At 33.6% G+C, this 27,240-nt stretch overlaps 1 protein-coding gene across 2 annotated transcripts; it reads right to left on the bottom strand.

Annotated features, from left to right (window-relative positions):
* Positions 1–649: 649 nt before the first annotated feature.
* On the bottom strand, positions 650–27,181 carry LOC100374245 (BTB/POZ domain-containing protein KCTD5-like). Of its 2 annotated transcripts, none has more exons than XM_002739921.4 (6): positions 26,948–27,181; positions 7,720–7,828; positions 5,252–5,343; positions 4,211–4,306; positions 2,177–2,302; positions 650–839 (listed from the first exon to the last, which is right to left on the bottom strand). In XM_002739921.4, the coding sequence occupies exons 1-6, from the start codon at positions 27,146–27,148 to the stop codon at positions 795–797; spliced, it is 669 nt and encodes a 222-aa protein (XP_002739967.1). In that variant the 5' UTR covers positions 27,149–27,181; the 3' UTR covers positions 650–794. The 2 variants fall into 2 exon arrangements, with proteins under 2 accessions (XP_002739967.1, XP_006823071.1); XM_006823008.3 differs by having other exon boundaries at positions 5,246–5,343.
* Positions 27,182–27,240: the final 59 nt, after the last annotated feature.

Here is a 27,240-nt window from a genome sequence, read left to right on the forward strand (position 1 = left end):
GCCATGTCTGCCGAGACTAGTTTACCATATTTGCCATGTATGCCGAAATAAGTTTACCATATTTGCCATGTCTGCCGAGACTAGCTTACCATATTTGCCATGTCTGCCGAGACTAGCTTACCATATTTGCCATGTCTGCCGAGACTAGCTTACCATATTTGCCATGTCTGCCGAAATAAGTTTGCCATGTCTGCCAAGACTAGTTTACCACATTTGCCATGTCTGCCGAGACTAGCTTACCACATTTGCCATGTCTGCCGAGACTAGCTTACCACATTTGCCATGTCTGCCGAGACTAGCTTACCACATTTGCCATGTCTGCCGAGACTAGCTTACCATATTTGCCATGTCTGCCGAGACTAGCTTACCATATTTGCCATGTCTGCCGAGACTAGCTTACCATATTTGCCATGTCTGCCGAGACTAGCTTACCATATTTGCCATGTCTGCCGAAATAAGTTTACCATATTTGCCATGTCTGCCGAAATAAGTTTACCATATTTGCCACGTCTGCCTAGAATGTCAACCAATTTAGGATTAGTTGTTTCATAATCAGCCTACCATATGAAACTTGCACTAAATGCACAGCTTGTACCTACAACTATTCAAATGTATGAATGAGGATGTTTTGGAGGAACCGATTGGTGTATTTTCAGTCATGTCCACTATTGCATCATGGGAAGTTTGAACATTCAGCAAAGATAGGCAAAGTCCTGAATTTCACCTGGCAACGAAATGCCCTTAAAATGCACCACTGTAAACAAGAGAGGGAGAAAAAGAGAGAGGAGGGGTGCCTACATTCGAAGTTCTCTCATTCTTGAGCCTTTCTGCTGCAAAACCTGTCAATGAAATAAAATGAGAATTGTAAACTGTCAATAAATGATGTGACATCACTGTAGTGTGATGCATCGATGATGTGACATGATGGGCAAGGCATCGCTGTAGTGTGGTGCATCAATGATATGGCAAGATGAGCAAGGCATCACTGTAGTGTGATGCATCAATGATGTGGCATGATGGACAAGGCATCGCTGTTAGTGTGTGCATCTATGATGTGAAATGATGGGCAAGGCATCACTGTAGTGTGATGCATCTATGATGTGACATAATGGGCAAGGCATCACTGTAGTGTGATGCATCAATGATGTGATATGATGGGCAAGGCATCACTGTAGTGTGATGCATCAATGATGTGATATGATGGGCAAGGCAGCACTGTAGTGTGATGCATCTATGATGTGACATGATGGGCAAGGCAGCACTAGTGTGATGCATCTATGATGGGCAAGGCATCACTGTAGTGTGATGCATCGATGATGTGATATGATGGGCAAGGCATCATTGTAGTGTGATGCATCAATGATGTGACATGATGGGCAAGACATCACTGTAGTGTGATACATCTATGATGTGACATGATGGGCAAGGCATCACTGTAGTGTGATGCATCGATGATGTGATATGATGGGCAAGACATCACTGTAGTGTGATACATCTATGATGTGACATGATGGGCAAGGCATCATTGTAGTGTGATGCATCAATGATGTGACATGATGGGCAAGACATCACTGTAGTGTGATACATCTATGATGTGACATGATGGGCAAGGCATCATTGTAGTGTGATGCATCAATGATGTGACATGATGGGCAAGGCATCACTGTAGTGTGATGCATCGATGATGTGATATGATGGGCAAGGCATCACTGTAGTGTGATGCATCGATGATGTGATATGATGGGCAAGGCATCATTGTAGTGTGATGCATCAATGATGTGATATGATGGGCAAGGCATCATTGTAGTGTGATACATCTATGATGTGACATGATGGGCAAGGCATCATTGTAGTGTGATACATCAATGATGTGACATGATGGGCAAGGCATCACTGTAGTGTGATACATCAATGATGTGACATGATGGGCAAGGCATCACTGTAGTGTGATGCATCGATGATGTGATATGATGGGCAAGGCATCACTGTAGTGTGATGCATCGATGATGTGATATGATGGGCAAGGCATCATTGTAGTGTGATGCATCAATGATGTGACATGATGGGCAAGACATCACTGTAGTGTGATACATCTATGATGTGACATGATGGGCAAGGCATCACTGTAGTGTGATGCATCGATGATGTGACATGATGGGCAATATGAATACGTTACCTTTGCTCTGTCTGTGGGTTCCGCCTCTGTCCCATTGACAGTATTGCTGAGTTCTCTTGATACCACGCACAGGAACTCAGATTGGTCTTCATTGCCATAATTATATGATGACCCTATGTTTATGAGCTGAAATTTTTTAATTAACACAACACTGTCAACTATTTTAAAAAGAAAATAAATACTGAGATGATTGTCTATATCACCCAAAAGTTAACTATAATACCTTCCTCATTTAGTTTTTCAAACTCTGTCTGTATGTTGATGACCTTAATGAATTCATACCCACCTTTTGTAACTGTTCTTGCACAATTAACAATATAGTGAAACTCATCTCTCAATGTTGCTCATGTAACTTAATTTGCAAATACTTCCCTTCCGTACTTCCCCGTGTATAAGCCCAGGGGCCTGAACATGTTAAATCGGGAAAATTAGGGGGTGGGCTTATACTCGAGGACCACCTCAGAAAAGATAATTTTTTGGGGGGTTTAAAATTGTAACCCTTTTCCCAACCTCAAAAAATCATCAAAATTACATTTTTCGTTTACAGCGCTGGTCTCTGAGATTTCCACAACACTTTTTACAATGAAGAAACAAATATGTTCATAAAAATACACACATTTTATTACAATACAGTTTACATACCATCTGAATTTACGTTGCAAAAATGGGTAGGGTCTGTGGGAAAACTGTTGAAGGCAAGATCTTCATTATCTTCGTTGTGGAATGTTTTTGAGCGCTCGCAAACTCTCGATACAAAGCAATTTTCGCCATGGTATTTTTCATCATGATTTGACCTGAAAAACTACCTTTGACCTAACAGGTCATGTCTTTTGTTAACCAATCAAAATGCTGTGTCGTACAGACAAAGTTTTCCGATTATTGATGAAGTAATTTTTTCAATGCAATGCGGAAGTGAATTACCACGATGTTAAAATGCGATCTGATTTCGCAAAAAACGGTGATTTTTTTCCCCTAATGCTGTTGTGATTTGCAATTTTCGAAAAGTAAACTGAGGGTGGAGGAAGTATTTAAACGTTTTACAGTCGCCAACAAGTCATGTCGAAGAATAGTTTGCTGGTTCACATCCCAATCACGAAGGTTTCAATGAACACGATTATTCGGAAAAGTAAAACGAAGTTCAATGACCATTTTTTGCGTTTCTAAAACCACTACTCAAAAGGAATATGGATTAATTACTTCAGTATTGCAACATTGGGATTCATCGTGAGTAAATAACAGAATAGAAAAGGTGCAAACCATGCTCTGTATGCTCGCCGGTCATGCACTCTGAAATTAATGGAGTTTTCTCGTAAAAGCAGGAACCAAACTACCATACCAATCACGATCATTATGCAATGAAATACACTTTTTACTTGCATATTTTAATAAATGTCGTCGACGCTCGGTAAATCCCCCTGGGCCTATACTTGGGATACCCTCAACTTGTTAAATGTCTAAAAACAGAGATTGGGCTTATACTCTGGGAAGTACGGTACCCCTGTTAGTGACCATCATTTATGAAGGAAATTGCTCGACCATTTCATTCTAGAATTGCTAACTGATATGGTGTACGGTATGTTAATAAACCATTCAACCCAGATGGCTTAAATTAGTGGCAGAATGAACTTTTCACTGGCAGGCTATACTTCTTCACCACAGATTGTGGTGCCAAACAAGTCCATTATAATCAGCCTGACTTAGGAGTGCAGTTAGTGGGTATAAGGTTCCAGGACCCAACTGGTGTTGCCATCAGTGAAGGTGGAGGGGAAGGAGAAAATGAAACAATGCACTAGTGGCCATTTTTAATGCTAAGTCACACCACCTAGAAACCATTTTGAGTGCTTAGTGATACCACTTGGTGACCATTTTGAATGAGTGGTACAGCCTAGCAATATCCTTCACATGTGCCATGAACTAATAAAACAATACTGTATTATAAACTTCCTAGAATTTAGTAAATATACATAGAATCTCAGAGGTTTAACACTTTTCTGGTGTTCATGGCCAAGATAGATGGAGCTATTATCAACATACCTGTTCAAATCTCCAGCCGTCTGACATCGTTGATACCATTTGGGTCACTTCTTCTTCTTGACATTGCAGGACTCTATAAACATGTTTTCTTGGTGCCTGCAGTAGAACAAGATGGCAAAATTGAATATTTTAGTAAATAAAATACAAGTGCGGACAGGCTACATAGAGTGCTTTTCAGAATTTATATTTATTGTCTGAGAAAAGCTAAATTGGAACAGACTGGTATAAAAACGTGTGAATTTGATATACACTGTACAAGCATTTCTATGTCAACAATTAATTGTCCTTGTACCAAGTTGAAAGATTGAATGCGTTATACAAAAACACAAAATTGTTGACATAAAAAAAATGGCCGCCAGTTGGCTTATTTCAACAAATTCAAAAAATTAATGAGTGTGCCTAAGCAAACCAATATATTCTGTTTCCCCAAGTACAAAAAGAACTGTTTTGCATACATAAATTCAGTATTTTGTGACAATATAGCCATCAGTCGTTTTGAATCTGATTGGAAACAAAAATGAGAAGTATATGTATACCATTATACATTATGATTCACCAAGTTTGTAAACAAGCAGCCTGTCGGCTGAGATAGCTCCGCTGTTAGAAAGGCTCATTACAATTAAAGAACTGAAAATATCATTAGAAAATGAACAATATGTATAGTATCAAAGCAATCAGACTTGTTGTTTTCAACAAGAAGTCGAAAATATCACTTTTTACCAAAAATTACAAAAATATTATCATTATACAAAGATATCATCATGAATTGAACAAATCTAAGAGGTCTACCCAAGGTAAATATACACCTAGTATCAACGCATTCAGGCTTGTAGTTTTCAAGAAGAAGTTGAAAAAGTAAAACATTGACACAGGCGACGCCGAACAATCACTCATATGATAAGCTCTGGTCGACAAAGTCAACAGCAGAGCTAAAGAAAATGCAGATGGACAGAATTCATTCTTTAAGCCCCTAGAAATGTGTCACAGCTAATGAAAATCAACAAACTGTGAAAAGACATAATAATGTTGACGTACATGTACCTGAGAAGATGTTGCATTCCTTTCTCGTATTTTCTCTTTTACTAACTTAATAAGGGCTGTAATATTATAGAACTCTGCTTCTTCAAGAACACCTGAATACGAGTATAGAAGATTTGTAAGAAAGGAAAGCACTGAGGTATGTCAAATAGATTGATAGATGGATTGGGAGATGTCATTGTATGCATAATGGTAGACAAGTGAGAAACAGCTCCAGACATGTTGAGTTATCAGAAATACATTGTAGTCAATGTCCAAAATGGTAAGTATTTCGACTTGCATACGTAAGACATGATGGTATTTTCTTTGTGTAATGTTTGAACGAGATCAATCAATGAGTGTCTGAGATATAACTCCAGATGGATATGACCAAAATTAAACGTTCCCATTTTTGGTGTTCAAATGAGGACTACCATAACAAGTCATTGTCAATGTCATAGTCTCGACAGTTTTTTTAGTGACTGTATCAACTATAAACAAAGAAAGAAATACAGTCATGTAGACAGATTATAACTAAATGTTGGATATCCAGCATGTTAAAAATATTGTCTTGAAATTGGAGAAGTTCCACAGATCTCTGTGTACTACACCAACCTGACCGAAAACATTAAATCATCCATTTCAAATTAATTAGTTTTATGATTTCATATCAAGTTTAAATGAATCCGGCCCAGGTACATGTATGCCTCATATATGTACCTTGGCATAATATTTTATCGTGTTTTTGTACCTATCTCAATACTTGACGTGCATCAGTAACTCATTATGCAAGATGTCCATATCAAGTTCAAATGAAATCAGCACACACATTCCTAAGCAATAGTTGATGGAAGGTTCAAAATTTTTTACAAAAGAACAAATAAAACGAACAGAATACTAGTAAAAAAACAAAATGGCTGCCTGTCGACTATTTTGAAGGAAATTGCGATATGAAAAGATGAGCATCAGTAACCCACCATGATTTTGAGCGTTTTTTGAAACAAAAAATAGTCGCCAGTCAAATGTTAACAAAATGAAAGACAAATCGACATGCTTATGCATCACATTATGACTTGTCCTTGTACGAACCTTGAACAAAATCGGTTCAGTCATGTCAGAGAAATTACGATTGACAGACACACTCACACAGAACCCAAAATATAACTTTGTTCAACGGGTAGTAAATATTTTGTACTTTATTACAGTAAATACAGTTATAAGTTAGAATTAGAACCAGTCGGAACAATGCATTTATAATAATTTCAATTTCCAACGACTGATTAAATCTGTCTGGAGTTGCCATGACAACCACAAAAGAATAACATAATACTGAGATGGTGACATATCTGTTGTGTTGTATTCAGTGAATGAAAAATTGACAAGATGACATCGGTTGCTTTCACAGCTGTTGCCAAAAGAACAAGAAGAGTTTCCTGGCCAGTGGTACATGTATATCGATCAACTAAAAAGTGAATTTAAAGTACTTTAGAGACTAAAATGTCTTTTTGGAAAAGCATAACAAACAACATTTGGTAGTTTGTTTTAGTTGTGTGGTTGGTTATAATATTACAGCAGACACGTTTTTTGCCATGTTTTGAAAGATTGCTGAATCCTGAATATACAAATAACCCAGGTCGTATTGTATTTTTTTTCTCTCTAGAAATCCAATTAATAAGAGCTTGGAAATTCGATATACTGATAGGCAAGTCGCTAATTGAGCATTGGTGCATATCATCTGGCACCATCATAAGATGTAGAACCAACAGAATGTAGAATGAACATATTGGTTACAATTATACAAAATACGACATATGGACATGTACAGTCTACCATTCGATCAAATTTGCAGAGGTTGTTGCCTAAACATTTGTTGAGTGAATGCCAAATCAACAATGCACTTTATTTGAAATCTTATTACAATCGTCAAATCATTTTTATTGATTTGTTTCAAGGGGTAGTATCAATGAATGTCTACTTCATGATTGTACCAGGTGATACAATACTGTAAAACACGTTTAAATAGCTACATGCCATTTTAGTGAATTTGACTCCATGCATGAACTAACTGAATCTTAATTTAGCTAAAGTTCCAACAATCTCACTGTGAGAATATACTTTATTTTAAATTATTGACATCTTGAATTAGCAAAATTACAGATTAGCTAAATTAGTTAAAATAACATGCTAGCTAAACAGACACGTTTTACAATAATTAATAACAGAGATACTTTATCAGTGTTTCAGGTCTGAAATAAATAAAAAAAAAAAATTCTAAATGCACAGGACATGGAAAGACAATTCATTAGAGTTAACATGGAGGGTCTCAATAGTCGAGTGGGGGAAAAAAACATGGTAAGCATAGGTTCATGAATAATTCATGACAGGTTCATGAATAATTCATGATTGACTCATGAATAATGTATTATTAGACTAATATACAAGAATAGACTGAAAGTCAAATATGGAAATAATAATAATGTTATAATACTGACCTTCTTCTGCCACGTCTTTATTAATGACAAGTTTACCATGCCGTAGATAATTGAGAACGGGACCAAAATAAATAGGGTCTCTGTCAATCAAGTAAGCACCATTTTCATCCTGCGAGTAACAAAAGAATAAAATCAAGTTTAAAAACTAATGCTGCATGTTAAGGGCAAGGCAAATGACGAGCATGAATAAGGATACTGAAAATACCTAAAATTATCAAAATGTGCAAACAAGCTTATTAACTGAAACCCATTCAGAAATAAACCTATTTGACCAAGTTGTACATGTACATGACTAATACGCAGAATGACAGAAATGCTGGATTTTGATTCATTTTTAGCACTAAAATAAATGCCGATTGGCCATCTTGAATTGGATCGTCAAATGAATGCAGATTCACATGCACACTAAAAAATAACCAAATAAATTAGAATTATTACAGTACTTGGCAAAAGGTACGATAATTTAGTGTGGATGATATAGGTCTGCCTTAATTAAGTAAGTTTTACTATAACCCAGTTCATGTTAAAACATGGTAACCCCATAATTTTGAAACAAAACATGTTAAAAAGGTCTCATTGAAACTGTGTAGTGAACATAATAAAGTCATTTAACCCTTCGAAGGCTTATTTAAAAACCCAGTTTCAATTTGGGTAAATTAGTTTAAATTTTATGTAATTGAGTTCAAACTTAATTTTGGACAAAACATACAAAATGCTACATTGTTTCTAGTTTTTGAGCAGACTAATGGTGTCAGAAGTTACCGTTGGCACTCAAAGGGTTAAAGGCTGACATTTACGTCCCATGGGATGGGCGGAGCTTAGTATTCTAATTTGACTCATTATTCAACAACAGCAACTGTCAATCGTTCATTAAAGATAACCAACGTCTGCGCTAATCTTTTGTTTATGTGTATAGTTACTGATCTGAGCTGTGACAAACTATAAGAATACACATATTTTTTTTTTATATTTAAGTTAATTTTATTTCTTTTCAAAATAACAAATACACAAGAAAAGAAAAGAAAAGAAAAAGGCTGTACACACTAACTGGTGCACATATAACTACAGGAATAATTGCTGGGAGCGGCTTATGAATGCAGTTGATCGTTGATAAGTTGATTTCAACCACCGTCTGTGTTTTCAAACAGACACATCATTTTCTGTCTGGGATTGACAACCTCATGCCCCTACGTTACAAAGAAGCTCATCTGCGTTTTCTTTCCTGTAATTCATTCCATTGTATTCTGTTACATAAACAATGCATTAGTGGTGTTTATTTCATTTTGAAAACGATGTGGGCGGAGCTTACATTTCCAGGAAATCCAAAACTCATTTTCCCAGCAAAACTAAATGGTCTCGCTGTCAAATTCACTAATATTTTTATTTATGGCTTCCCTGAACATTCATGGCGTCACTCACGTTTGAAAAATAGAAAATATAATGGAATGAATCACTGTTTCTCGTGTTTTTGTGGAGCTTTGCATCACCGCTGTTGGTGTGGGAGAAGCCGACTTTTGATTAATTGCCTTCATGGCCACCATAAATTCGGAATCCTGCAACATGCCACTGTTTTTAATAGTTCAATTATGCGTACACTTGTAAAGTGCACATCTCAAACATGGTACAATATTTGCTAGAGATATGCAGTGATAACTGCTTATAAATGAATGTAGAAAATACATTTTCAGTTTTGCTGATTAATGCTTTATGGTTGGATCGTTGGATGCGGTTAACTAGTACAAATCCTGAAATATATATACAACAAATTCTTGATGTTATCGAGTGAGAGGCATTGCATATTAAAACCAATACGTCTAAGGGACAACATCAAAAGTTCAATGTAGGATAAAAAACTTAATTCCTTTAGTCCCCCCCCCCCCCACTGAAACTTAATTGACGAATATTGATCATGGCGTCAGACTACATTCATTATTAAATACAAATTGATAATTTGATAATCGGACAGTAGTATGGCATAGCAGTTGGTTGTAATAATGAAGGGGAATATATACGCCTGCGCAAACTACTTTTCTGGGTTCTGCGCATGCTCCAAGTTCATGCCCTGAAATTAACCTTATTTCATGCACCAAACCATTTTGTCGTTTTGAATGTGTTCTTTTTTTATTTTCTGTTATTACTCATGAACTACAAGTACTCCAAGATTTATTTTGACTTCATTAAAAAATAAAATCGTTTTTGTCGAATGGAAACTTTTTGAGGTCAAAACACCCCACCCCCAAACTAAAGCAAATAAGTCCCCCCCCCCCGACATCGATCTTTTGACGTTGTCCCATATGGCGACAATATATATTGGAATATATATTGGAATATCTTTCTACCTCAAAATGTAGTTACAAAATGTTTCTATAATTTCTGTATTTTTATGAATTCGTAGAAAGAAATACTGAAAAATTATCCAAGTTTATTTTGTGAAAGGTGACAGAAGATTACTTTGCGGCTCAGAGGATTAATGTCTACATCTGTAAATCTGTATTTTGACCATCTTATATATATAGTTTGACATGTGCTAGTGGAATTTACGGAAGGGCTCAGAGGGAATATACTATTACACATACCTACATGTATACACATGCAGCGTATGAAGATAACAAACAACACACACTGGTCTGTTTATATCCAAAGCATGTTTAGATCTGATCAAGTCAAGACGATGACAGCATTTGTTTATTTGTATATTGCCTAGATCAAAACACCTGTGGTGTTCACCTAGTAATGTATCGGGGTCAAATGATTTCCAAGACTTTTCCAGACGTTTTCCCAAACTTTCTTGCATTTTTCCCTAAAGACATTTTGACCCTTAATTCAGGCCAACATCATCACCAAAGTTCATCAAAGTTCTGAGGATATGTACATGTAGTTCCCTGGAGAAAAAGGCCCTTTCTAAAAATGAATTAATAACTATGAAGAAATTTAAAGACTTTTCAAATATTTTTTATTATTATTCCTGTAATTTGAAGACAACTCAAAGACTTTTCAGACCTCAAAAAATCCAAAGACTTTCAAAGGATTTCCCCAACGCTATGGACCCTGTGTGTACTTCTCTAAACGGCATCTTTTTACAAAGAGAAATGTACACAATTAGATAGTTGTAGCATCAAATTTCACTCTAAACGACCCTGGTGATTTGTCACTACCGTATTTGCTCTAATAGTAGCACATACACTTATGTAAACTACAAAGGTGTTAAAAGATCCTGCAATTGTGCAAACCAAATGTTTCACATTATCTCAAATTTACATGTAGCTGTAGGAATGCTCTACGAGTATAACTTATTATACATCTGTCACCGTTACGCCACAAGTTACAGAGTGCCGTAAATTTGCGGTATTGCACTGGGTATTTTCATCCTAACATATTAGGAAACCCAAATTCCAAATATGGAAGGATTATGTGCGCAAGTGTCCTCTAATAATAAAAACAAACATGGCTGCCCCCTGGGTTTGATTGGACCCCACATAAAGAAGTTCGCTAATTATTTTCTAAATGTTTTGGATTTCGGCATTCCTATGATGTATTCTTGGTGGAAAAGATGTATAATAATAAGGTTATTATGAGGATACTGCAAGGTATGCATTCAGACAGTATGTGGTCGCATTGACTTCTGCTGCGTGACGGTCGTTACTCATGCTTTCCTGTCTTTATGCATACTTTTCAGTATCCTCGTAATACCTTATATACACAGTTCATATACTGCTCAAATTAATGTATATTTTTCTATCCCAGATATAATTTATATTTATACATATTTACAATTAATACTTACATGCAATAGAGAATATAACAACTGTACATTTTAATTTATTGAAAAGTAAAAATAACATTACAATCTGGTATCAGTGAGGGATTAGTTACTACTAATTGGGAAATTCTATATAGAATTATGTACATTATATTGTTGTTGAATACCGTATGTTGGTACCGTATTGGATTAGAAATTCTCCTAAACTAAACATACAAAAACTATCTATACCTTGCATGTACATGAATATAGAATTCAGATTTGTGAAGTGAGCCTGATCTTTGGAAAATTTTGACATCATTTGCATTCAATAGAAGATTTTTCCCTTCACTGTGAGATCTTGCATTCTGCGAGAAAGGTGCAGAAGAACATCTGCCGCAAAAATCACATGATTTGAATTTGGTTATAAATTTGTTTACAACTCAATATCGAAATGCCATCTTTGAAGAGGAGAATAATGTGTTCAGCAAAATTGACAGTTGTCATCAAATGTGAATAACATTACCGGTAAGCATGGAAATACTTCTGAATACTGTACCAGTTATCAAATCCCGCCATGACCTGTGTTACTCCTGTTTTTACATTAAATTTCACACATAATGTTTAATCTTGAAGTAAACGAAAATGGTTGATTTAGAAATCATAAACAATGGCGTTATACCGGATTCTGCCGTAAATCTGCCCAGGGCCGTTAAACGGCAGTTTGGGTTTTTAAAAAAATAAAATGGGACCAAGAAATTGCGATTTTTCAGCAGTTTTTAAAGTTTTTTTTTTTTACATATTTTGGCGTAATTTTTCGGACATTTCAATCTTTCCTGATGCCTAAAATAGTCTATTTAGTTTTTATATAGTCTATTAAATGGGTAAGCTTCGTTTCGACAATGAGCTGTTATCACTGTAAACAATTTTAAATTATTCTTCTAATGCTCAGTTTATCTTTTGAAAACAACTATTTTTTGATTTGAAAAAAAGTCATGCCATTTTCCCATCAAAATCCAAACCAAAAGATCGTACTACAACATCGGCAAATCTCTTCCGCGTTACGTTCAATAACATTAACATATTTAAATGAGCTATAGCAATTTGAACACGTTGGCATCATCCAGCATTTTGATTGGTTAATTAGCGATTTGACCTATTAGGTGAACTCGTGCAACATGACTGATACCCTACAGCATCGAGCGTTTATATGCGACCGGAATCATTTGCTAAACCACAGTCCCTCTATTTGAAGGTAGATAGAGAGACTGTGGCTAAACTAAGTTGAATTTTATTTGCATTTCATAACAATTCAACAAATTTATTTTTTTGTGCGTTATTATAATGACTACTGAGCAATAATCAACAATTGTGAAACGCAGCATGACCTGATTGCGCAACTGTGATCGTTTGCTAAGTTTGCGCAATGCAGTTGTTGTTCGATTTTATTTGAAACTTCGTTTAGAATATACTTTCGTTATCAATAAAATAAATACAAATGTATTTAAAAAAATGACACTGGGTGACTGCTGGCATTGAAATAACCAAATTTAGTCAAATTGCAAACAGCAGAAGATTATGAACCAGATTTAACCATAGAAGATATAACCAACTGAGAGGCAGTTATGAGACTTACTCTTGTATTGGAGCAGAAATATATGCTATGACCTAGATAATAAAACACAAACACATGCTACACGACTGTAAATTTCAAAACTCATCTGGGTGCTATTTAATTTTAAAATGTGGTGAATATACTGGTACCTTGTTTACACAATTATTATAGAAAGATCCAAAACAATAAATCCTACAAAGAATAATGACAGGAACATTTTGACATTGGCAAGCTAACTTTCAGGCAAATCATTGTCAAATCAAGTCCATATTAGGCAGACAATGGAGTATGTAGTGTGTTGGCATACTGGTATAAAAAGAAAACAATGGGCGAGCCATTCAAATTACATCTCCCATGATGCACTGGTGCAATTACAGAGATTCCGGAAACACTATCTGTCTTGGTTTTAAGAAATGGTTGTCTACAAATCAGACATTTAGAAAATCATATTCATAACATCAGCCCACAAAAAGTCTGAATATCTACATTATGTACAAACCCAAATAAAAATTGACATTCAAGGATAGGTGAACAAGCAGTGATTTCAAAGACAACTTTGCATCATCAATAAATTATGGGAAAATTGTTCAATTTTCATTACATGATATTTTCAATATTGTAAACAAGCAAAAAGATCAAAGGTACTCCTGGTTGACGGCAGTCCTATCACCATACACATGTTTTTGCAAGATTGAAGAAAAATGGCCATGATACATGTATTTGGTAACTATGACAGCGACAATGATGCCAGTCAGATGAGCTAACCCAATTTACCCAACCATTGCAGGCAATGCAATAAGATTATTTTTGCAGCTCACAAACTGCACATTTCAGCTGATTGTTTTGTGCAAAAAAAAGTTACATCTAGAAATTATAAAACAATTGTGAAACCATCTTGCAAATCATTTAATTGAAGAATATCACATAATTCATCATTTGCAAACACAAAATACAGTCAAACTTATTAAAAAAAATAATCATTTATTTTTATTCTAATAGAACAATTACAGTTTTACTATAAAAATCTTATCAAATGCAATCATGTGCATGGCTGCCAGCATGGCTGTCAACTACGTGTACTGCTTTTATTCACGCCAGAGTATCTTTCAATCTTGCTAGTCAACTTATCATTTCTGTGAATTTTATCAGATTTAAATGGAAAATGCAACAATTCATTAAAAAAAACATCCATACTCGCAGCTGATAAAATCAATTGTTATTATACATATTCTGCCGAGTGACTGGTTGGCTGGCTGTTTGTACCTGAAGATAAAATAATGGCAATATTTGCTGCTCTTGTTATTAAAACAACTTATGGGCAATGTTATCACAGCAGATCGCGAGACTGTTGATCAGCAAGGGGCATTTATTAACGCACATTCTTGAGTTACTCTATGAAAATGTTACCATGGAAACAAATTGGAATTGAAAAATGGCCAGAAAAATTCCTTATCAGCGAAAATTAATTTCAGCTAAAATAAAGTATTTTACAGTACATTATACAAAAACACTTCTACTGTTATTGATGAATAGTTTGAGGCTTTGAACATGTACTAAAATTCAACTCGTAGACAACAATGTAAAACCTTGAAAACCAAGGCAATATGTATTTTCACATGTGACACCATGGAGCTAAAAATAGAAGAGTGGACCCTTATTGATGCTATTGTTACCATGACTTCTGCCGACCATTTGTTCTATAGAGATAACACTAGGCGGGTTTTATCTGGAGATAACTAAATGTGAATATTCAGATTAGCTTTGCATTTATTAAAACCAAGTCTAATTAACTACAGGAAGCCGAAAATGGCAGCGAAAGTTTATAACAATATTGTTACTGACTTTAACTTTAAAAGCCTAGAAAAATGATAAAACATGCATGTTTATCAATGACATAATAATAATAATAATAATAACTTTATTGCATCCTTAGAAGTACAAATGTTCTATTGGTTTACAGCAATAAATATACAAGTGATTAAAATAATATCAAAGTATGATAACGTAAAAAATAGACAAGCAGCCTATCGGCTGAGATAGCTCCGCTGTTAGCAATGCACATTTCAATTAAAGAACTGAAGACATCATTAGAAAATGAACAATATGAATAGTATCAAAGCAATCGGACTTACAGTTTTTAACAAGAAGTCGAAAATATCATTTTACCAAAAATTACAAAAATATTCACCAAAATAAATTAATTAGAGAATTGAAGATGTCATCACAAAATGAACAAATCTGAGAGAGGTCCACATGTAGTACCTATATATGTAATATCAAAGCAATCGGGCTTACAGTTTTCAACAAGAAGTCGAAAATATCACTTTTTACCAAAAATTACAAAAATATTCACCAAAATAAATTAATTAGAGAATTGAAGATATCATCACAAAATGAACAAATCTGAGAGAGGTCCACATGTAGTACCTATATATGTAATATCAAAGCAATCAGACTTGCGGTTTTTAAGAAGAAGTCGAAAATATCACTTTTTACCAAAAATGACAAAAATATTCACCAAAATTAGAGAATTAAAGATATCATTACAAAATGAACAAATCTGAGAGAGGTCCACATGTAGTACCTATATATGTAATATCAAAGCAATTGCACTTGTGGTTTTTAACAAGAAGTCGAAAATATCACTTTTTACCAAAAATGACAAAAATATTCACCAAAATTAGAGAATTGAAGATATCAACATGAAACAAACAAACCTAAGAGAGGTCTACCCAAGGTACATATACACCAAGTATCAAAGCATTCAGGCTTGTAGTTTTCAAGAAGAAGTCGAAAAAGTAAAACATTGACACGAACAACGGAGACGGACAATCACTCATATGATAAGCTCCGCTCGACAAAGTCGACAGCGGAGCTAAAAAAAAAAAAGTCATTATATCCAAAGAAAGCTTATTTCTTAAAATGAATGATTTATGTAAAAATTCCTCTAAAAGTTTTATTATATTTCTGTAATTAGTTTTCATTAAATATGTGAATTTTTGTAGATTGGAAATGATTTCTTTGGAGAATAAAATATTGGAAATAAAATCATTTCTATCTGTTTGATATCATGGACAAACTAAAACTTCCTGTAATGGGCATCGTTTACAAATTCTTGTGGGAAACAAATAGCTGAAATGATACTGTAGAATACTTTATTTTTGCTTGGAATTTATTTTCGCTATTTTCGCTGAAGGGATGTTTCCGTGAAAATAAAATCCAGTGAATATACTTTTTTTCCTATATTTCACATTAAACTCATCAAAAATCAGTGAAAATAAATTCCACACAAAACGCCCAAAAAGCCTTTTCAGCGAAAATTAATTCCAGTGAAAATAAAGTATTCCACAGTAGCTATTTAAATGCTTCTTTTAAGTCAGTCGAAATAAGAGGAAAAACAAAAATTATTTTTGCAGACAAACTTGGGTGGTTAAAATAATGGAAGGATTACAGTCCGATACATCATACTGCTCTTTCACAAGAAGTGGTCTCTAACATAGTGTACTCCGTTAGATTCGACAGTGCATGTGTTAATTTCAAATAGTTGGCTAAGCTCAAGTACAACTCAATAAAACCATGTCATGTCATGTCATTAAGTTTGGAAGTAATTCTACTACGATAAATACAATTACTAGTAGAACAGCTCATTATAGTTCACTTTCTCTATAATAAAAAACATTCCCTTATATTGGAATGGCATATTTCAGACCGTTTTTTGACACTTCTCCATATACAGAATACCTGCAGCATTTTAATGCAATATTAATTTCACTTATTTGATCTTTCTGTCAGTATTTTAGGGGTTAAGATTCACAGTGTCATAATTTCAAGCTATGGTGTTTGTAGATGTGTGTATGTGTGAAGGGGCAATCACCAAACTGCATTTATGAAAAATTATGTTTCCTATATTACTTGTTCTTCCGAATGACAGTTTACCATGCGAGACTCAGAGATATGGGTCTCATAAACAAAGATGGTGGCTTTGGCTTTTGTACAGACAAACAAATACAAACTGAGACGTTACCAAGCTTTAATTAGGTCATATTTTTTTTTATGATTGAAAGGTATCAAAGGAGTCATCTGTGGTAATTAGTACAGATCGCGCCCAGGTCAAAACTGATACCCGTGATTTCATTGGAAGAGCGCATTGGATTGTGGGAAAAAAATCAGTGTTCATCAACACAAACGTTGCACATGCAAATAGCGCCCTTAAATCTTTGAATGTTTTATCGGGCATACATAAAATTATAAAAATATTGTTTAAAAATACTGATGAACTAATAAACAGTAAACTAATCCTCACAAAGTATGTTATATTAGTAAATGATTCATTGATCTTTGGTTTCTATCATGAAAATATATTCGTTTTTGAGACTTACTCATTGATTTTAATAACTTAACTTAGAAGTAATATTTTCTCTCTAAATTTTGACAAGTTACTTGTACTATATTGCATTTATTCACTGATACAGGCAAGGTGTTTAAAAGGGTTGGGAATGTGATGAAATAAAGACAAGCATAATAAACTAAGGAATTTCATTTGAAAATTTAAAAGAGAAAACTTAAAATCAATTAATTATGCAAATGATCTTATTAGTAGAAATTCAGCTTTGCATAGCATTTCTATCACAAGCCTTTCGTATATTATCATCAATATTTTTTGTTTAATATACTTAACTAGCAGTTATTTTTAACCATCGGTAGTTAATAGTATTAAATTTATCTCCAATTTCTCATCCTATTTAATCAATCAATATTCTCTCTCTTTCTCTTAACATCTTAGAATAAAATAATAAGTTAAAAAATGTACAGTAATAAGTAATCGTTATTCCATCTTCTTTGTCTACACGATACATATCCACTGCATGACGTTCATTTCACTTATTACTATAATCATCATCGGAATTCAGGGTGAAAGGACGAGTGCATTAAGCCAATGTGTGAATAGGAGTGAAATCGAACACATTTACACTGAACCATCTGTTTCAATGGTCATACAATAGTAAAAAAAAAAACAGTGTTATAAATATCTTACATTAACTGAGTAAGTAGCATGTCTGTTGTTAAAATTCTAACAGATGGACTAGCACTAACGCAGGTCGAGTTGGGTAACCTGATTGAAACATGATATACCGGTAGACGTAGTTAACATATTCATTGACCAAGTATACTACAATAATTGCTATAATGATTATACTAACTTTTAGTTCTTAATATAAATTAATATTGGCAGTTTTAGAATCAATATTGATTTTTGTTACATGTATATTCTTGTTCCATCAATAAAACAAGTTCATCACCCGATTACTGTTTGTAGAGCCTGTTGATACAGAAAAAGTTGACAATAACATTTTTGACCAAAAATGACAAAAATTTCTGTGACAATTACAGAATTGAAGATACATATTTAGTCATTTAATATTTAAATTTAACCTTTGAACTAAAGTGAACATATACAAAGTATCAAAGCAATTAGAGTAGCATTTTTCAAGAAGAATTCAAAAATAGCATTTTCATTGAAAATGACAAATTTGGTGGATATATTTTTCCTGAAAGCTGACATAAATTACGAGACCAGATTCTCTTGATGCCTTCGGGATAGATAATTGGAAAGCCATTTAGTACATCTAATTTTAAAATAAGTTTTGTTGCGAAACGTTTGCATCATGGTTTTGTGACAAAAAAAATATTAACTCCAGCTTGATTATGATTTTATAGTTTTTGATATTGTACACAGAATGAAATAAAATGTAACCATAAAAAAACATAAATACGACTAGGTTGACCACTGATGAGTATTTCCAGAATCCAATCTACGATAATATATTTTTGATGATAAAGAAATATGGTATTTATACCGTATTGAATAATGCCAGGCAGTTCATCATTTAGAGTCAGGTCTGCACGATTTAACATCAGGTTAATCTTTTCTCTCCAAATTTGTTACAGTGATGAGTTATTTAAAAACAAAAATTGTGGGATTGAATAATGACAACTGTAACCTCCCACAAATTTGACATGTCAAGTTCAATAGTAAACAAAACTGAAATGAATCAACCATTTTGAATCAGAGCACTGTTGGTTCAATAGTAAACAAAACAAAACTGAAATGAATCAACTATTTTGAATCAGAGCACTGTTGGTTCAATAGTAAACAAAACAAAACTGAAATGAATCAACCATTTTGAATCAGAGCACTGTTGGTTCAATAGTAAACAAAACAAAACTGAAATGAATCAACCATTTTGAATCAGAGCACTGATGGTTCAATAGTAAACAAAACAAAACTGAAATGAATCAACCATTTTGAATCAGAGCACTGTTGGTTCAATAGTAAACAAAACAAAACTGAAATGAATCAACCATTTTGAATCAGAGCACTGTTGGTTCAATAGTAAACAAAACAAAACTGAAATGAATCAACCATTTTGAATCAGAGCACTGTTGGTTCAATAGTAAACAAAACAAAACTGAAATGAATCAACCATTTTGAATCAGAGCACTGTTGGTTCAATAGTAAACAAAACTGAAATGAATCAACCATTTTGAATCAGAGCACTGTTGGTTCAATAGTAAACAAAACTGAAATGAATCAACCATTTTGAATCAGAGCACTGTTGGTTCAATAGTAAACAAAACTGAAATGAATCAACCATTTTGAATCAGAGCACTGTTGGTTCAATAGTAAACAAAACAAAACTGAAATGAATCAACCATTTTGAATCAGAGCACTGTTGGTTCAATAGTAAACAAAACTGAAATGAATCAACCATTTTGAATCAGAGCACTGTTGGTTCAATAGTAAACAAAACTGAAATGAATCAACCATTTTGAATCAGAGCACTGTTGGTTCAATAGTAAACAAAACTGAAATGAATCAACCATTTTGAATCAGAGCACTGTTGGTTCAATAGTAAACAAAACTGAAATGAATCAACCATTTTGAATCAGAGCACTGTTGGTTCAATAGTAAACAAAACTGAAATGAATCAACCATTTTGAATCAGAGCACTGTTGGTTCAATAGTAAACAAAACAAAACTGAAATGAATCAACCATTTTGAATCAGAGCACTGTTGGTTCAATAGTAAACAAAACTGAAATGAATCAACCATTTTGAATCAGAGCACTGTTGGTTCAATAGTAAACAAAACTGAAATGAATCAACCATTTTGAATCAGAGCACTGTTGGTTCAATAGTAAACAAAACAAAACTGAAATGAATCAACCATTTTGAATCAGAGCACTGTTGGTTCAATAGTAAACAAAACAAAACTGAAATGAATCAACCATTTTGAATCAGAGCACTGTTGGTTCAATAGTAAACAAAACTGAAATGAATCAACCATTTTGAATCAGAGCACTGTTGGTTCAATAGTAAACAAAACAAAACTGAAATGAATCAACCATTTTGAATCAGAGCACTGTTGGTTCAATAGTAAACAAAACAAAACTGAAATGAATCAACCATTTTGAATCAGAGCACTGTTGGTTCAATAGTAAACAAAACAAAACTGAAATGAATCAACCATTTTGAATCAGAGCACTGTTGGTTCAATAGTAAACAAAACTGAAATGAATCAACTATTTTGAATCAGAGCACTGTTGGTTCAATAGTAAACAAAACAAAACTGAAATGAATCAACCATTTTGAATCAGAGCACTGTTGGTTCAATAGTAAACAAAACAAAACTGAAATGAATCAACCATTTTGAATCAGAGCACTGATGGTTCAATAGTAAACAAAACTGAAATGAATCAACTATTTTGAATCAGAGCACTGTTGGTTCAATAGTAAACAAAACAAAACTGAAATGAATCAACCATTTTGAATCAGAGCACTGTTGGTTCAATAGTAAACAAAACTGAAATGAATCAACCATTTTGAATCAGAGCACTGTTGGTTCAATAGTAAACAAAACTGAAATGAATCAACCATTTTGAATCAGAGCACTGTTGGTTCAATAGTAAACAAAACAAAACTGAAATGAATCAACCATTTTGAATCAGAGCACTGTTGGTTCAATAGTAAACAAAACAAAACTGAAATGAATCAACCATTTTGAATCAGAGCACTGTTGGTTCAATAGTAAACAAAACTGAAATGAATCAACCATTTTGAATCAGAGCACTGTTGGTTCAATAGTAAACAAAACAAAACTGAAATGAATCAACCATTTTGAATCAGAGCACTGTTGGTTCAATAGTAAACAAAACTGAAATGAATCAACCATTTTGAATCAGAGCACTGTTGGTTCAATAGTAAACAAAACTGAAATGAATCAACCATTTTGAATCAGAGCACTGTTGGTTCAATAGTAAACAAAACAAAACTGAAATGAATCAACCATTTTGAATCAGAGCACTGTTGGTTCAATAGTAAACAAAACTGAAATGAATCAACTATTTTGAATCAGAGCACTGTTGGTTCAATAGTAAACAAAACAAAACTGAAATGAATCAACCATTTTGAATCAGAGCACTGATGGTTCAATAGTAAACAAAACTGAAATGAATCAACCATTTTGAATCAGAGCACTGTTGGTTCAATAGTAAACAAAACTGAAATGAATCAACCATTTTGAATCAGAGCACTGATGGTTCAATAGTAAACAAAACAAAACTGAAATGAATCAACCATTTTGAATCAGAGCACTGTTGGTTCAATAGTAAACAAAACAAAACTGAAATGAATCAACCATTTTGAATCAGAGCACTGTTGGTTCAATAGTAAACAAAACTGAAATGAATCAACCATTTTGAATCAGAGCACTGTTGGTTCAATAGTAAACAAAACTGAAATGAATCAACCATTTTGAATCAGAGCACTGTTGGTTCAATAGTAAACAAAACAAAACTGAAATGAATCAACCATTTTGAATCAGAGCACTGTTGGTTCAATAGTAAACAAAACTGAAATGAATCAACTATTTTGAATCAGAGCACTGTTGGTTCAATAGTAAACAAAACAAAACTGAAATGAATCAACCATTTTGAATCAGAGCACTGATGGTTCAATAGTAAACAAAACTGAAATGAATCAACCATTTTGAATCAGAGCACTGTTGGTTCAATAGTAAACAAAACTGAAATGAATCAACCATTTTGAATCAGAGCACTGATGGTTCAATAGTAAACAAAACAAAACTGAAATGAATCAACCATTTTGAATCAGAGCACTGTTGGTTCAATAGTAAACAAAACTGAAATGAATCAACTATTTTGAATCAGAGCACTGTTGGTTCAATAGTAAACAAAACAAAACTGAAATGAATCAACCATTTTGAATCAGAGCACTGTTGGTTCAATAGTAAACAAAACAAAACTGAAATGAATCAACCATTTTGAATCAGAGCACTGTTGGTTCAATAGTAAACAAAACAAAACTGAAATGAATCAACCATTTTGAATCAGAGCACTGTTGGTTCAATAGTAAAGTAAAAACAAAACAAAACTGAAATGAATCAACCATTTTGAATCAGAGCACTGATGGTTCAATAGTAAACAAAACAAAACTGAAATGAATCAACCATTTTGAATCAGAGCACTGATGGTTCAATAGTAAACAAAACTGAAATGAATCAACTATTTTGAATCAGAGCACTGTTGGTTCAATAGTAAACAAAACAAAACTGAAATGAATCAACCATTTTGAATCAGAGCACTGATGGTTCAATAGTAAACAAAACTGAAATGAATCAACTATTTTGAATCAGAGCACTGTTGGTTCAATAGTAAACAAAACAAAACTGAAATGAATCAACCATTTTGAATCAGAGCACTGATGGTTCAATAGTAAACAAAACTGAAATGAATCAACTATTTTGAATCAGAGCACTGTTGGTTCAATAGTAAAGTAAAAACAAAACAAAACTGAAATGAATCAACCATTTTGAATCAGAGCACTGATGGTTCAATAGTAAACAAAACAAAACTGAAATGAATCAACCATTTTGAATCAGAGCACTGATGGTTCAATAGTAAACAAAACTGAAATGAATCAACTATTTTGAATCAGAGCACTGTTGGTTCAATAGTAAACAAAACAAAACTGAAATGAATCAACCATTTTGAATCAGAGCACTGATGGTTCAATAGTAAACAAAACTGAAATGAATCAACCATTTTGAATCAGAGCACTGATGGTTCAATAGTAAACAAAACTGAAATGAATCAACCATTTTGAATCAGAGCACTGATGGTTCAATAGTAAACAAAACAAAACTGAAATGAATCAACCATTTTGAATCAGAGCACTGTTGGTTCAATAGTAAACAAAACAAAACTGAAATGAATCAACTATTTTGAATCAGAGCACTGTTGGTTCAATAGTAAACAAAACAAAACTGAAATGAATCAACCATTTTGAATCAGAGTACTGTTGGTTCAATAGTAAACAAAACTGAAATGAATCAACCATTTTGAATCAGAGCATGAAACAAATGACATGTCAAATACGTACATGTTAGGCTTCTATGAAGTTTGAACATGATCAGTCAAAGAACCACTCATTGATACAAAATGGCCACCAGTTGGCCATCTTGAATCTGATCTGAAAACAAAACGACATGCATCAAGGTCCAATAATGTCCAATGTACATTGTACATGTATGTAATGATATCCATCTATACAAGACCAAGATTCAGTTTTGGAATGGCAGAAATGCCTGATTTTTATGAATATTTAATTTTAAAATATCTTGAATCAGATCATGAAACAAATTGACATGCATATGTATCCCAATATATATGATGTGTGTGTGAAGTTTGAATGTGATTGATCAAATCATACATGTATCTGAGTTAAGAGTGCCGAGCGACAAACACAGCAAATAAAAATGTGTTTATTTACTTATTTTACTTAGTGCCCACAGTTTATTACTTTTGAGACTTATCTCTCATTTCTGCTATAGAGAGAACACGTTCATTGATATATGTATGCCAAGAAAATGGGTTGATGTGCAATGACTAAAAACATTGTTTTGTTGTTGGCATAAAATATATCAAAAAAATAAATCACTATGGAGCTAGGTTACATGATTTCATGAGATAAGAAAAGATGGTATTTATGCCAAAAGGCAAAATTGAGATAAACAACACCTGTTCAAAAGTTAGCATCCATCTCGAATAGAGTGTACGTCTCTCAGTACACGATTGTACTTGCATCAACAATGTGCCAGACATACAATATGATGAATATGAATTAAATTTGAAATTTCTTATAATTAATATAATTTCCTAGATGATTTTTATTAAAACTTAGAGATGTTGATCAATGTTTTTGTGAAAATATAGAATAGATCTATGCAGGTTTATTCTGTGAAAGGTGAGAAAAGATCACGCATATGCAGGAATACATTATTTTTAAATCTAGCAGATAATTATAACAGTACTTCAAAACTCAAAAATGTGTATTTTTCAGCAAAACTAATTCATAAATTATGGATAAACAGCAATATAAATATTGCTAGATAAAAAACTGTTCCTTTCTGATTTCATAAGTATGTAGGTTGCATGAGGATCTGATAAAATAATATTTCACCTCACTACTAGTTCTCCAATTAAACTCGCGCAGGTTGGAACTGACACGGTTCACACACATTCTTCAACAGTGGGTTAAAATTAATTCAGGGTGTCTATAGGGTAACATGTATAATTTAAATACTACATTGTATGTTATGACAAATTTGTGGCTTTTATAAGATTTAATGAGGCTACTCAGAAACCAATGGTAGCCACTTACTGAATACTCAGCCATGGCAATTCTCATTACATAATAATGAACACTGTTTGATTAACACTTTAACACAATCATAATGCACTATAAATGTCAAGTAGGTAGATAAACGATGTGATAATACACTGAAGAAATAATAAGGCTGCGACCTCAAAAGATATACTGTGGTACATTGGCTGCTCTTTATCAAGCTCAAGTTGCATAATTTGTTAATGCAATCACATATACTTATTTTCAAACTAGAGAGGTGTATTCGTGGACTGTTGAAAAAGTAATTTAGAATACAGTATTACTTATTTACATTTAAAAACCAACAAAAACAGTTGAATTAAAAACACATAAATACCAATTTAGTCATGAGGAAGATGGTCTTCCAAAACCACAAAATACCAGCCAAGAAAGAGGCAAGTGAAATGAAAGATATTTAACAAATCTTCAATGTCGTGCCGTGATATTTCACTTTTGTTCAAAGTTTGTTTGTGCAATGAAATAATCAGTCTGCCAGAGCCTTTTCCTTTTCCGAAATTTTATTATCTATCCAGGTCACTGTAATTAGCCATTTTAGATGCATTTTTGATGATATTTAGAAGAAAGAGACAGAAAGCGAGGTGTAAATCTTCACTGGAGGAATCAGTTGTTGAACTTCATTATTGTAAAGAAAGACAAGTTGAATATTAGAGTTTTTATTGGAGCCTGCTAAATTTGTGACATCATGTTGATTTTCAGACCATGTAAACTCAACTACTATACCATGCAAGTTGGGCTGTCGCTCGGGCTACATGTAAGTCAGTGAAAACAGTTACAGCAAACAGCTGATAATAAAACCTGAAAAATTTAACAGTTTGTTGATGTTTGGAGTTGTGACAATTTTCAAACTAATAATTGGCAATCAAACATTTTTAATACTTATAAGACTTTTCATATTTTTTGGCTAGTTTTAGGAGATGATAATGTCAGCAGGGCATCTTACCGTTTGGGTTTGTTATTTTATCAAGGATGTAACTAATATTTGTAAGCCCAGGAAGCTGCTTTTACCATAGTTTTCCAAATTTTTTAAATATTTTTTCTGACTTAACGATGAACACTAGTTACAACACAGTTGAACATAACAATTTCTAAGTATACAGCCACATTGTAATGTTATGCAGTCACCAAATGTCATGTATATAACTTCAAATTAAATTTTCATTAGCAATACATTAAATTGGCTTGGTTGGATTCAACTGCAGTTTATAAATATTTATCAAAACCAAATGACTCAGTTTGTATAAAAAAAAGGCAGCTAATTGTTAAATTATTCAACAAAGGTGAATAACTTGTTACATCAAAATTAACTGGCAGGTCATTTATGAATAAGTGGATTGGGCATAAACTGCAGCCTTGTTTGACACCGGATATGGTTAGAAAATCAGTTGTTAGTCCTCAGTTTCCACCTTATATTTAACCACAATATCGGGACTGTGATTTAACAATGTATTTTTGATATTCACAAATATCACTAGTTTAAGTGGTTTTCAAGTAAGTGAATATGTATTTTTTTTTGGGGGGGGGGCATAAATATTTTAATCTGTTCAGACACATTGGCCATGCAACAGAAGTAGGCAGATGCAACTAATAATATATTTATACTAGTTATAGTAAAGACGAATTATTAACCATGATGAAGTAATGTCCGACATCACGGTTAATAACTGCAGCTACCGGTACAACAGTGCCGGCATGGAGCAAATACCAGTTTTGTAGAATAAACGGGTATTACATAAAATATCTAGTGTCAGAACGTAAATTTAAAAAATGACCGAGAATGACCGAGAACGAATTGAAGAAAATCCAAAAATAGAAACGAATGCTTTATTTTTCTAGTGCTGTCAGCTAAAAATAGAACGGTATGTAAACAAAAGAGAAAGCGTCTACAACTTTCAAGTAATAATTGATTAAACCAGCGTGGTTTATCGATGACTCGAACGAAGGATGTGTAGTAGAAGTTACGGCGTACTATGTCAAGGAGCAATCGCATGGCACACGCAGTCATTACACAAGAAAGTTCCAATGTCGAACTAAAAGATTTGGACATTTACGTCGTCATAAAATTATGTGACATCTTTACTTATTTTAAGAAATGGAACTGGAAGATTTACCTTGTCCGAATTTAAATCGGGGTCTTCTTGACACAGTCTGCATAGGAAAGACTTTGGATCTCTACATAACGTTGTCCTTGTCGTTAGAAAAATCTGTCCCCCGACATTAAGCTTTACCCATTTCTTTTTTGAGGCGTCGCTACCCGATTCGCCATCCATTTCCACCGAATGATTGCTGCTCCAGCTTGAATTCGTCGCCATCTTTTATGCTCAATCAACAGCGCCCTCTTCCGGCATTTTTGTTCTTTCGCCTGCCAAGTCGTTTCAGCTAATTCCAGAACGTTAGGATTTAC

The sequence above is a fragment of the Saccoglossus kowalevskii genome, chromosome 8, assembly GCF_978046115.1.
Source record: "Saccoglossus kowalevskii chromosome 8, keSacKowa6.1, whole genome shotgun sequence".
Classification (NCBI taxonomy): Eukaryota; Metazoa; Hemichordata; class Enteropneusta; family Harrimaniidae; genus Saccoglossus; species Saccoglossus kowalevskii.

What these genes read in the sequence shown, in the direction of transcription:
- LOC100374245 (XM_006823008.3), bottom strand. Translation starts at nt 27,148, where the DNA reads ATGGCGACGAATTCAAGCTGGAGCAGCAATCATTCGGTGGAAATGGAT. An exon ending in ACGGCTGGAGATTTGAACAG is followed by an intron (nt 2,303 to 4,210) that starts GTATGTTGATAA and finishes AAAAAATTTCAG; the next exon opens with CTCATAAACATAGGGTCATC. An exon ending in AACCCACAGACAGAGCAAAG is followed by an intron (nt 840 to 2,176) that starts GTAACGTATTCA and finishes TTTCATTGACAG; the next exon opens with GTTTTGCAGCAGAAAGGCTC.